This window comes from Phaethon aethereus (genome assembly GCF_964289735.1).
Source record: "Phaethon aethereus genome assembly, chromosome: 10".
Classification (NCBI taxonomy): domain Eukaryota; kingdom Metazoa; phylum Chordata; class Aves; order Phaethontiformes; family Phaethontidae; genus Phaethon; species Phaethon aethereus.
Window position 1 is genome coordinate 3,153,061 of NC_138586.1, and position 12,665 is coordinate 3,165,725.

At 40.1% G+C, this 12,665-nt stretch overlaps 1 protein-coding gene across 1 annotated transcript in view; it reads right to left on the minus strand.

Annotated features, from left to right (window-relative positions):
* Positions 1-1,266: 1,266 nt before the first annotated feature.
* The window catches only part of ATRX (ATRX chromatin remodeler), a gene marked incomplete at its 5' end in the record, with an annotated part of 79,599 nt that continues 68,200 nt past the window's right edge, over positions 1,267-12,665 (minus strand). Inside the window, 5 exons of the mRNA XM_082004168.1 lie at positions 1,267-2,194; positions 3,047-3,175; positions 3,742-3,837; positions 4,777-4,902; positions 6,054-6,203. Of these exons, the coding sequence (XP_081860294.1) occupies positions 1,916-2,194; positions 3,047-3,175; positions 3,742-3,837; positions 4,777-4,902; positions 6,054-6,203 (780 nt within the window). The 3' untranslated portion in view covers positions 1,267-1,915. The remainder of the gene's footprint in view (positions 2,195-3,046; positions 3,176-3,741; positions 3,838-4,776; positions 4,903-6,053; positions 6,204-12,665) is intronic.

Consider the following 12,665-nt stretch of genomic DNA (forward strand, 5'->3'; position numbering starts at 1 on the left):
ACATAGGAATATCGGGAAGAGTTGCCCAGAGTACATTTGCCTTCAAATGTTTGTCTCAGAAGTCTCACATTTTGCTGCTTCTAGTGTGAATACATCTCTTTTTGCTCTCCTCCCCCCAAATGAAATTTAATTGTAGAGCTGGCAAAGCACTAGAACATACTGAGGTTCTTCTGTGGCATCTTGTAAGAAAAGAGTCCAAGACAGCAACTTGTGAGCTGGTTTTGCAACAGATCAAAGAAACTCTGTTCAGATCATAAACCAAGTCTCAATCACAAAATGAAATACCGCGTAAGGTTTGCGTATTTAGATGCAAACCCCACTTGTCCATTCAGGGCAAGAACTCAAAACTCCTGCAAGAAACTTTCCAGAAACCAAAACAGTTTTAGTTCACGTCAGCAAGTCAGAAGAGTCCGGCAGTATCTGGAGCAAACGCCTCCATCCGCTCGTTCCTCCAGAGCTCTCTGTAGTCGATACGCCATTGCCTCAAGTGTTCCTGTCGCTTACTTTTACCCCCAGGTTATAAACTTTTTTTGGGGGGGAGGGAGGGGGGAGAATCAACCAAACTATATTCAAAGAAAAGCCCTATTTGTGTTTAATTAGATCTTCACAAGCACAAAAAGTGTGGGTAAAGAGAGTACTAATGATATATAATAAACCAGAAATTCATCTCTGGTCTACGTAAAAAAAAAAAAAAAAAAAAACAACCAAAAAAACCCCCCAAAACAACAGAACAGAACGGGGGGGGGGGAAATCAAGCTCTTTGTGTACTAAATCATGTTTTCACACAAACAAAGGGGAAGGGGGAGGAGTGCATAACCAAAACTCTTATCTAATAGAGGAAAAGTTATTACACTATTCTGGGAGCGCTGGAAGTTGCTACAGCACTTTCTTTGTATCGATTTTAAATCGGCAATGGTTCTGCCATTTTAAAGTTGTTTATGTAACAGGTTTGACCCTGGCCACCATCGCTATTTTAACCCCCAAAATACCAGGAATTTAATTTTCTTGGCCCATCTCCCATTGCCGGCAATGGGAAAAGACAGTAGCACCAGCATTAAGGAGTTAACAGAAATGTGCTTTGTATCGGACTCCGCACAGAGTAAATTAGCATGTGAAGGAAAAACATCTCCACCTCTAAGATCACCATTTGTTATTCCATCACATAAAACTGAAAATAAAAAATGGCAGAAGACTAGGGAAGAGCAATCACCTTCCCCAAGTCACTATTTAAGGCTGTATACACAGTTTCTATATAACTGCATGACTCAAACGTTTCAGAGCAGTAGTATTTAAGAATATTGCACTCAATTCTGTTTCAAAGAGTATTTTCAGTTCCTGTTTCATTCAGCACGGGTGATATAGTACGAGTCCAGACCTCAGTCAAAAGGAAACTTGACTATTTTTGTTATAATATTCCCACTAATAAAGAAACGGGTAAGCAGAAAAGTATTCCATAATTTGAGGAATCAACTCTAATCAAGAACTCAGCTGTTTACAACTCACGTATGGTATACTGAAACACAGACCTGCAGTCCTTCCTAAGCTTCTCGCATCTGGTGACGGCTTCGCAGCTACTAAAAGCAAGCATAGGAGTTTAGACAGGAAACCTGTGGAGATGCTACTGTTACGGGAGGACTTGTTTTCACTGAAAACAATTTGTTATCTCCTGTACTCAACATATGTAAGAAGATTCTAGGCAACATCACTGACAACAGGGAAAACATTATGTCCTTTTTAAACAAAGCTGAAACACTAATATGGAACATGGCATTTAAGGGGACCAACCGAACTTTTTTTCTTTTTTTTCTTTTTTCTTTTTTTTTTTTACAGTTGAGTTCTGTTAAGCCATTGATTCCTAAAAAAATAAAAAGTTCTTTCTCTGATTTTAACAATCCTTTAGGCTTTTAGTGCAAAATCACATTGATTTCCCTTGGGAAGGCCCTGGATTTTTGCCTCTCATTGGGGGTGGTGCTCGTTGTAATGGCGGTGGCTGCATACCACCAGACACTGACTGATACATTCCTCTCAGATCTATCTGTTGGTAGTTGGAAGGATTCATGATTAAATTTGGAGGCTTTGGCATCATGAGATGACTCATTGCTGCTTGCTGGTAAGACATCTGCTGCTGTTGCTGCTGGCTGTACTGCTGCTGTAGTCTTCTGTTCATGAGTATCCTCTGAACACAACTGATGAGCTGTGGAGGGAAAGCAGAGCTGGTGTGAGCGCACCGCCCCTCCCAACGCTGCGCTATCAAGTTCAGAGTTAAAATCAATTCGTCAGGGATAGCGTGGCTGGAGGAAGAAAGCACCATTGTTATCGCCATCACTAACGTGGCGGTATTCACGGGCTGATTACTGCAGAAACCATTTAGGAACACCATTTAGGGCTAAGTTCTCCTAATGACTTGCCTATTGTGTTGCATGCAGCATTCAGGCAAGTTGCTACGGCAACACGCACTCTACTGTGAAATTATTCCCAGGTATAAGTTACAGCATCGTTTGTCAGGTACCATTTATCTTCCCTTTGAAAGTCCTGCATGCGGACTGTCACTAAATGTTTGTTTGCCCAAGAGAAAACTCTCCCCTTCGACATAATCTGGGGAACTTTCAGATTTTGCAAAATAATTCTAAGCTAAAAAACCGTTACCGATACTTTCTAAGATGCGTGCTTTGTGAGTCGCCTTCTGAGCTCTGGGAATCAGATTTCTCTTTAAGCCTCATGACCTTCAAGCAAACTATTCCAACAGAAAAATCTGGCCAATATTTTTTTTTTTTTTCAAATGAACTTCTCATGGAGTCTCCTTCGATGAGGCTGAGCAACGCAAGCCAGCACGCTGCAGAAGTCGCTGTCTCCTGACGTTACGTCACAAACACCGTTACGCAATGCTAGCAAACACTCAACCCACCGAAACACACATTCTGTAAGCACGTAAAGTTTACGTACCTAAATGTATACTTCGATTTTACAAACACACACATGCAAAGTCCATACTCAACATCCCAGTTCAAACATGGACAGTTGATCAAAGAAGTATTAGATATTTTACCATCTGTTGTTTAGTAAGGACATCGTTATAGATGGCTTCTCGGCGCTTGACATCAAGCTCCTGGCTTGCCTGCCTGCTTAGTGCCAGGGCCTGTACTTGGCTCTCTGTGAGCGTTACGTTTTCTTTCCACTGAAAAGGGAAAAAAACCAAAACCTTCTTGGCACTAGTCATTTTAACAAAAGCGTAATGGTAACTGAGGTCTTGCCTTATGTTCAGAGTTGCATCAAGAATTAAAACACAGCCCAATTTCCAGTAAATGCAAAATCATACTTCGCCAGACTCGGAACTACAAGTTGTTAGTTCTTCTAACTGCTAATTAAGGTAATACACCTCTAGATTATTAGGAGCAAGGAAGAAATGTGGCAACCCAAAATAGATAGGTAAGGACAAGATAAAAGAAATACATCTTATTTGTGTATAATTATTATTCTTATTTGTAGAATATCAGCATTTTTGGAGCATGGCAAATAATTATGGATCTAAACGGCTAGTCTTCTAAGGCTCTGTGTCATCTAGATACCGTTACGGGTTACTGCAAGCTGCCCGGATAAAGGTCAATACAAACTGGAAATTATATTCATTAATAATGCAACTAATTAGCTGAATGACGGCATACAGTAGTAGTTTCTTTGCCTGGTAATGTTTAATGTTTTCCCATCGCCTGATCTAAACCTACAGTTACCCATTCCACTCACTATGGTTGAAATGATGTCTTCAAGGGGCTGAATTCTTGCTGCAGTTACACTGTTGGTTGCTTCCACAACTTTCTCTCTTCCTTGATTAATAAGGTCCTGCGAAAACACCAGAAAATTAATTATAAAGCACAGACAGAAGGAACACATTTCTTTGCTAACCTTTTGTAAGTTTTCTTGACCTTCGCCTTGTGTACCTAGACTTCAATTATTTTTCTTCTCTCACTTTGCACAAGTCAATGAGTCTAAGCTTCCACACAACTGAATTTCAGCACAGAGTAACTGAACAGCACGTGTAAATCTGCCAATCTGTACAGTGGACAGCATTTATAAAAACCTGGTTTTGTACCCAAAGGTTTTCAGATCATCACAGGACTGCTACATTTCCAGCCAGGCAAATTTTCTGTGATACTGCCTTCGATGACGTTACGGTCTCAACTCATTCTACGCGCTCAAAATATTATCTATTCTGCTAAATTATCTATTTTAGCATAATACTGGCAATATTGTGTATTATTCCTCTGGTATATTCAACGCGGGTCCCCCTGATTTGCACACTTTGCTAGAGGTTTTCAGTTCTTTAGCACAGACTCCTCACCAGACACTAGCAGGTACCACAAGACCGCTGTGCTTCAACTCCTGTGGTTTACAGCCTGGCATCGTATTAGGAAGAAATGCCCTCAGCTAAGATGGCAAACCAAGACCTGAGATAACTGAGGAACAGAGCACGCATTCCTCTCTCCCGTTCCTTCTCTGATGGAAGACAGATGGAGGTGGAAAGCTGGATGTGGTAATTAATGTCCGCAAAGAACGCAGTTAATTTTCCATAATCCAGAGATATTACACAGGTATAGCTTTACGCGCCTACAAGTTAGACTTCGACAAAGCTACAAACACCCACAAAAACCTGTTAAAATGGGAGACCATTACATAAATATCAAGATATTTAAGAATGACATTAACCAGTATTTGTGACAGAAAAATACATGCACGCTTACAGCAACACAGACCTGTTACACTACTTGGATTGCCACTCACCTCCAGCTGTTGATTACTCATTGCTGACAGAGCACCCAAATTGAAAGGAATATACGGTGTTTGGGAGTTGAAGTTCGTGGGAAGCATATTGGTCCCAGTCGGCATGTTGAAACGCATAGTCAAGCCCTTAAAAACACAAAATGCGCTGAGTAACTCCGATAATAACCCAGGAAATACCGTACGCAGATGACTACAAGCACTGTACGTTGCGCACGAAGGCTGACCTGTCTCAGTAAACCGAAGAGCCTTTCCAAACCTCAAATTAAAAGGACATTTTAATCACAGAGGAACCTAAGTTCTAGTCTTGAGTAATACGGGAGTTAACCTTAATTGTAATTATTTGGTGTACTAAGAAAAAAGTGACCAAGGCTTATTAGTATATCTTCAGTTGTTTAAGATACATTTTTTTATATTGCAAACCTACTACTTAACGTTGAGTTTGACCTGACTGTAATAAAATTTCGAAGAAGTGAAATGCGTAATTTATTAGCAGGAATGTAAAACTCATCTCCCGTACGGATTTCTCATAGGGAAATTTCAGTGCTTACGGTATTATATATTCCTATTTCTTCTCCCTCACAAAACCTTCTCCCAATACTCCGTTTCATTTGTCATTTCTTCACTCAAGATGGTCAGTGGCGATTTATACATCCACTTTTTGTACTTTCAGATTACTGATCAGATCTGAATACCAAACTTTGCCTTTCCAGGAATTTTCTGCTATTAGACTCCAGTTACACCAAGTTATCATATTCCTTTTACAGTCAAAAAATCCCAGTCCTGGAGCCAATTTACAATTTTCTTCATTCTACCACCTGCTTAAATATCAAATAAACAAGACGTAGGGAATAACAGGAAAAAAAGCAGGCTTTTAGGCCCTTTATGGCAGATGCTTCTATGTTCGTGGGATCGTGGCAAAAAATTCTGAAATCAAGTGTATACCTTTAATGGAGCTAGAAATTTCCCTCAAATGGTAAAAGAGAGGTATTACACAGGACACCGGTTGAGTTTTATTATGAAATGGAAAAAAATATGCACATGAAAGGAAAAAGTAACTTTCACATGAAAATAATGAAGAAAACATGCACAAAAGACCAGCATCAAAAGAGCAAACAAGACACGGTATCTCCATTTTTCGTATCTCAAAATTTGCTTTACATATCCATTTTTTGGCTTCTAAGAAAATTAATTTCCCCAAAACAAACTGAAAAGGTAAGCGGTACTTAAATCTGGAAAGTCTATTTTCATATATGTAAACCTAATACAGACAACTTTACCTTCTTTTCTGCTTCATATTCTGCCCACGCTGCCTTCCTTTCTTCTTCAGTGAGTTCCTCTTCCTCCTTATGGTCCAGGAGTGAATCATGTTCGTGATATCCAACTATATATTCCTTATTGATCTGAAGCAATTCTGCCAGAATTGTATCCTGTTCAAATGAAGAGACGATAAATGAGAAGTCACTCATAGCTCTACTGTATATACCCTTTCTGCCTAACTTACTGCTTTGACCCAATTTCTCAGACAGCAGCTCAGAGCACTTCACAGCGAAACAAAATTAAAAAATAATTTAAAAGTACGACTTTCCTCCGAGGGAGGGTAATGGATTAACAATCTGTTACAGAGATGACAGTCCAATCGCTTAATGAACCGCAGGAATGCACTCAGATTCCACAACAATAAAAGCAGTTTAAGAACCTAAAAAGAATGGAATGTGCTCAATGATTTTTCCTTTGCTTAGGCTGGATACCTGAGAGGACCTATCAATAATCTGCATCTATAATATATAAAAGGCACCTCTACTGGATTTAAAAGTAGTACTTTGGTCCATCAACTGTCCATCAGCATTCAACCGAAAAAGCTGCTTTCTTCAAACAGTTCAGATACTTGTCGAGATAAATAGTCTTTCATCCATCTGGACTTAGAAAGGTCAGATCACTGCTATGAACTGGATTTGATCAGCAGGTTGCAATTTAGACCTCTATATTCCACAATACCGCTAATGCTTAATTGCTTTTAAGGTTAACCGAAATATTTACAATGCCTTTTATAACAGCAAACTATGGTGAAGGCTTTGTTCACATGCATACTAACATTTTACATACATATATCTGCATTTTCATATATATAAATATATATATATATATATGGAAGCTCCAATATAGCTCAGCATTCAGTCTAACATTTCTAATACCAACATATATATATATATTTTATATATATATATAAATCCTATATATGTATATAAATCCTATTAGTGTTTTTTGAAATGCAGTTACCAGCATGTTGAGTATTTCCTAGATAAAGCAAAACCAAACTAGCTGCTAACCAAAATATTAAGTTGCTACTGCCCTGGCCTGGCCTGCAGATGCCACATTATGATAATCATTATCTCAGATAAAAAGCGATAGAAAAACAGACTGAGAAAATGAATGTGAGAAGCTGCTATTTCAAGGTAGGTAGCAATGGTTTTCCAGTCCTCATTCTCACCGAGTCGGCATTCCAGTCGCCAAAGTTTTTCAAAGATGACGCTTCTTTGTGTTAAAATAAAGGTAACGCCGCAAAGCACGAAGGAGAACATGCTCTACAAAACCCATTAAAACCTGCTCCTGCGCACCGCAGGAGTCCCCTTTTGGAGATTATCATCGAACACGGGGTTTTTGATGCTCTTGTATCACTGACGAGCTTGCCGAATTAAGAACACTCCAGAGTGTGGGGAGGTTTAGATTGGATATTAGGAAAAATTTCTTCACCGAGAGAGTGGTCAGGCATTGGAACAGGCTGCCCAGGGAGGTGGTGGAGTCGCCATCTCTGGAAGTGTTCAAAAAACGTGTGGATGTGGCGTTTCAGGACATGGTTTAGGGAACATGGTGGCGTTGGGTTAATGGTTGGACTTGATGATCTTGAAGGTCCTTTCCAACCTTAGTGATTCTGTGATTCTGTGATATACCTCAGCATTCAGCCTAAGATTCCGAATACAAAACGATTCTCTCACTGATAATGGACTTCTGGACCCCTCCCGGAACGAATTACAGCGAATACACCCAGTATCATTTTTGCGGTAGAATTCTGCGAACAGCTACAGACCCACTCCACACCATACCCTTACTCTGCTAGGCGTCTGCACAAACAGGAATATAATCTGTCCTACCCTGGCATTTTATAATCCAGATCGAACAATGATTGGGAAGAATGGCTCGTACCCACAAGCAAACAGGTTTTTGCAACACTGGGAACTGCATGCGGAGGTCCCGACCAGTGGTTTCGTCACAACAGCTACAGAAAGTTGTTTGTTTCTGTGGGTGTTTAAAACTCAATTATGTTCAGCAATTATTTAAGCTAGACTTTGTTTCATCCTCCTGCTCTCTGGTCTCCCTAAATTTGAATCAATGCTGTCATCGCCAGCTCCTCAACAAAATATTCAACGTAATATCCGCATGACTAAGGGGCAGAAGGAACAAATAATGGTATTTTTGGGGTGGTGGGAGAGGAGGCGGAGAGAGAAAAGGGACACAACAATAGGATATGACGAAAACACCTGGAGGAAGTGGGTGAAGAAGACGTTACAGAAGTAAGCTAACACCCTTACAGCGCTCTCGGCATACCGTAGCTGTACATCAGTGTGTGGAGGGTTCCTGGACATGCATATGCATTCATTTCCACGGTAACGCTATTATTGAAAACAATACTGGAATATAATCCACACTCGCTTAGCCAACACAGTCTTCAAAATGTGGTTTAAATTACATCCAACTGTGTGTTTGCTTTTCTTTGTCTAAACTTTATTTTGCATTAACTTCAATGGTGGAGCTCGAGCACTGGGATATGGAAGGTACTGCCATCTAGTCTGTGTAATTTTACAATGAAAAAAATAATAAATTCACCTTACAAACAAAAAATTATCAGAATAAGTATTCTTTTTTCATTTGTTTAGCTTGTTGATAGAACAATGACGATCGATTGGTTTATAAGCTTAAAGATTAAATCCCAGTGACAAATATAAAAATGAAGAGATACTGAAAAAAGGTTTGAATTTTAAAAAAAGGTTTGTCTTTTTAAAATCCTAATGGAAATTAAATGCTATAGAGAGGTAAGTGTATTAGAAAGGAAATCTTCCATGAAGGAATGCGAGTTATGTAGTAATTCATAAACAAGTTTTTCTCAACCAATTGAACAACTAATACCATGGTTAAAAATAAAAATACATTTAAATAAGCAGCAAATTCTTCTGATTCCGAGATCAACAGCCTTCCAAAATTCACAAAATTGTCCCCTAGTACAGAACTAGAGTAAAACACACGCCCTGACTATGTCCTGAGGTAGTATAAAATAATGATATATTATATCCAACTGAATCTGAACTATTATTTCAATCTGCTTTTCCAATCTGCATTACATGACCTCAACTGAGCCAAGTTTTCATTTCACAGAAAAATGTGACCACGGCCGTACTCCACGGCGCGCACTGATCCGGGGAAGAATAAGCAAGGACCGGAGGGCACGACAGTGCCAGCTCCAAGGGACACGCGATGCCCCCCCATTTTTTGTCCAGCTCCTACCTCATCTATACGGCTGTGAAATCGGCACCGCACCGGCCGAGGTAAGCCACAAGCACGGTACCGCTCACTGAGTCCGGCTACCAGTACTTGCGGCGAAAACACTTGTTCCTCTTAACTACGTATCAGCCAAGCCTACGCAACTACACAACCCTTCGGGAGCCGAGCGTTGAGAGCCCGTGAGAACCTACTTTAAAAAACCCCAAAACAGCGGCCCAGTTGTAAATCACACTGATTTGAAAGAGTCCAGATCCACTGTTCAATTCAATGTAAAAATAACACGCGAAATACAGTCGCAATACTTTAAACAGGTTTTTCTCACTTTACACCATCTTTTCTTTTTGAGTTGCTACTCTACAGAAATAGTACCAAAACCTGCTCATGCTTTTAGTCTGTGTTAGACAACGAGTCGCTATATTTGCATAAAGCTCATGGCCTATATACAGTAATTATTTCTATACTTAAATACAGCAAATTCGACTGAGTGATTACTCAGTCTTAAGACATCCGCTGCACCTTTTCTGGACTGAATTTCTGAAGTAGTCCTTTTCAACTCTGCAGCGATAGCAGACGAATGAAATCAAGCAGCGGAAGATAAGACTAATTTAATAATTCACGTGAACAACAATCGTAATAAAAATATTCCGTTAAAACCAAGTATTTACATTGTTCAAGACGGAGAAGCTGTTTCAGAGGGGTAAGGGCAGAGAAAGGTAGTGCAAGAGGCATTTGCCCCCGAGAACCACACCGGCTGGCACCTCAGCACTCCTCGGCAACCCGAAGGTCTTGTTCGGACTGCAAAGGGCAGAAAACTGCTGCGAAAATTAAAACTTGACATGAATCTTTGAGAAGCTTGCAGAAAAACTACCTACTGCGCATCTGCCGTGTGACTTTTTATATAAAATAGCAACATTCAACATCTTCCTCCCGCCCCAACGCTTTCTAAGAAAACTGGTCTTTGACTGAACCTTGGATTATCGCAAAAACAAAATTCTCAAGGGTGTATTTTAAAAATCAAGCAGTATTTGTTTCTTCACTCACGTAACGGCTTTAGTTCTGACTTTTAAAACAATATAGAATGAATTCTCCTAACCCATTAAGAGCAAAAGAATTAAAAAACTTTTCTTCCTTACATCAAAGGAGTTGAACAGTGTGTTAGAGCTAGGAGTTACAAGAACCCTAACGCTCAGCTCCGAATCACTCCTCCTCAACGTTCGCGATTCAAGAACTTCCCTACTGTTGGGTGCCACTGAAGTCAAGCAGTTCTCTGACTCAGCAGACATCCAGCAGAAAACCCGTTCTCTCTCCAGGTTTTTCCACATTCATGCTTAGACAGCTGGAGGAAAGATGGAAAACATTTCACCTAATTCCTATTTGTAATTCCCTCTAAAAAGCATGCTCGGGAGGGGCCAATTCTAAAATGCGTATTTTCAAACATCTTTGTACCCATGTTCCGAGGAATCTGTTCTTTCAGAGCCCAGCTGTATCTCCGCTCGACACTTTTAGTATATTTAGGTGTTTTTGCCGTGCATTTCGCACCAATGCGAAGGATTACGAAGGTAATCCCTCACCTTACTGTCTGCACAACAGTAAAATCACACAGGGTTATCACTGCTCAACAGACTATGCTTTGAAGATGTAAAACGGGCTTGAAGACAAAGAGAGACAATTATACACAGGACCCATAAAAGGCAGAGCTAAAGCCGCCTTTTAGCCTAAACACCTATTTTGCTTTGCTGGTAATTATAAAGGAACAGCTCAGTCTTTGTAAGCAAAGGGTAGACAGCTCAATGATGGAAGAGTAATACAGGTAGAGTTTTAGCGGCCTTTGTTTCCAGCCAAGAGCTGCAGAGATCAGGTTGGGTGTGCTGAACTTACCACGAACGACGCGTCGGAATATCATGCAACGTGATCCTAAAGAAAATGTTAATCTCCAAATTCTGTGTAATTAATCCATGTTACAATAAAATGTTTTCGTAAGCGTATCGGTAGTCTTTTTAACCAATTTTTTCAAAAAATGCCGTGAGTGTTTTTTTAAATTCCTTTAATTGTTAAAAAAATTTATAAAGGTAAACCATGCATCTCCTAAAATTACACTGTAATAAGGAATAGTTAACTTTCTGAATGCATAACCTTGCACAATTTAGAGAATAACATCCACTGCAATATTTCCTACAGCTGACACTTCCTTTCGATTGTTTACGTAGGATTTTAGAGAATTGGATAGACCAAAAAAAGAATAAGAAATAAAAGATAAAAGTTGAACTTACGATGTTATAAATAGGGCATGAGCCATCAATTAAACAGATCACAGGAATCAAGAAGGGAATCCTCAGTTTTGTGTGCAAAGCAAGAACCTAACTGCGGATAAAATAAAACTAAAATATCCCAAACAGCTGAGCTTCGCAGGGAAGACAAACGTAGCGAAACATAATTTTAAAATAGCGGGACCATGAAAATAGTAAATATAAGTACCAGACGAAACAGGGTTCTCCGATATACGTTCCCTGTGACTGTTTACTACCTTGGTGCTACGCACGATTCATCCAGGCAAGGCAGGTCAGCGCCAAATCAGCAGAGGAGTCACCCTAAACCTAACTATTTGCCGGGCATTTTTCTTCGGCCAAACTATCCAGGACTCGAGCACGGGAACTCGCCGCTCGGGCGTTATTTGATGGCCTTACAGGACAGGCTTCACCCCAGCCCGCAGGCTCCCTGCCCAAAGCCCAAATCACAAGCAGTACTTTACACGATAACAGCTACTGATTTTTATTAACGTTCGCACGCCGCCGGCCGCTCCACCTACCAGCCGCAACGCGCGTCGAGTTGCGTACTTCCCACCGCCCTCCACACCTGCAGCTCTCAACTCCCACCTTCTGCGGGAGCTGAGGGGACTCAGCAGCCAGCCTTACAGCCTTTGCAACCAACAAATTAAAAAAAGGGATTAGAGATTTGCGCCCAGCATGCGCTACGATGCGCATCTTTAAAGGGATGAAATTCCATTCAATACCGTTTGCTAAACCCATGAAAAAACCAGAGAACTCCAACACACAGATTTTCTCTATTTACAGCCAGGGACTTGGTAAAAACCTTGTACTCAGCTTAACTTACACGAACCTTACCTTGATGGTTGGAAGGGAATTAATATGGAACTTAATATTTAAACCTGAATGGTAAGTTTGGAGTTTATAAACTTTCTCTTTTACTTTACACTTCATTCATTAACTGATTTATTATTGTAAAAGAAGACAAGTAGCTTTCAAAATATACTTAATGCATTGGATTGATCAATGCTTTGAGTAAACATACTCAGTTGCTTAATAGGTTTTTGACCT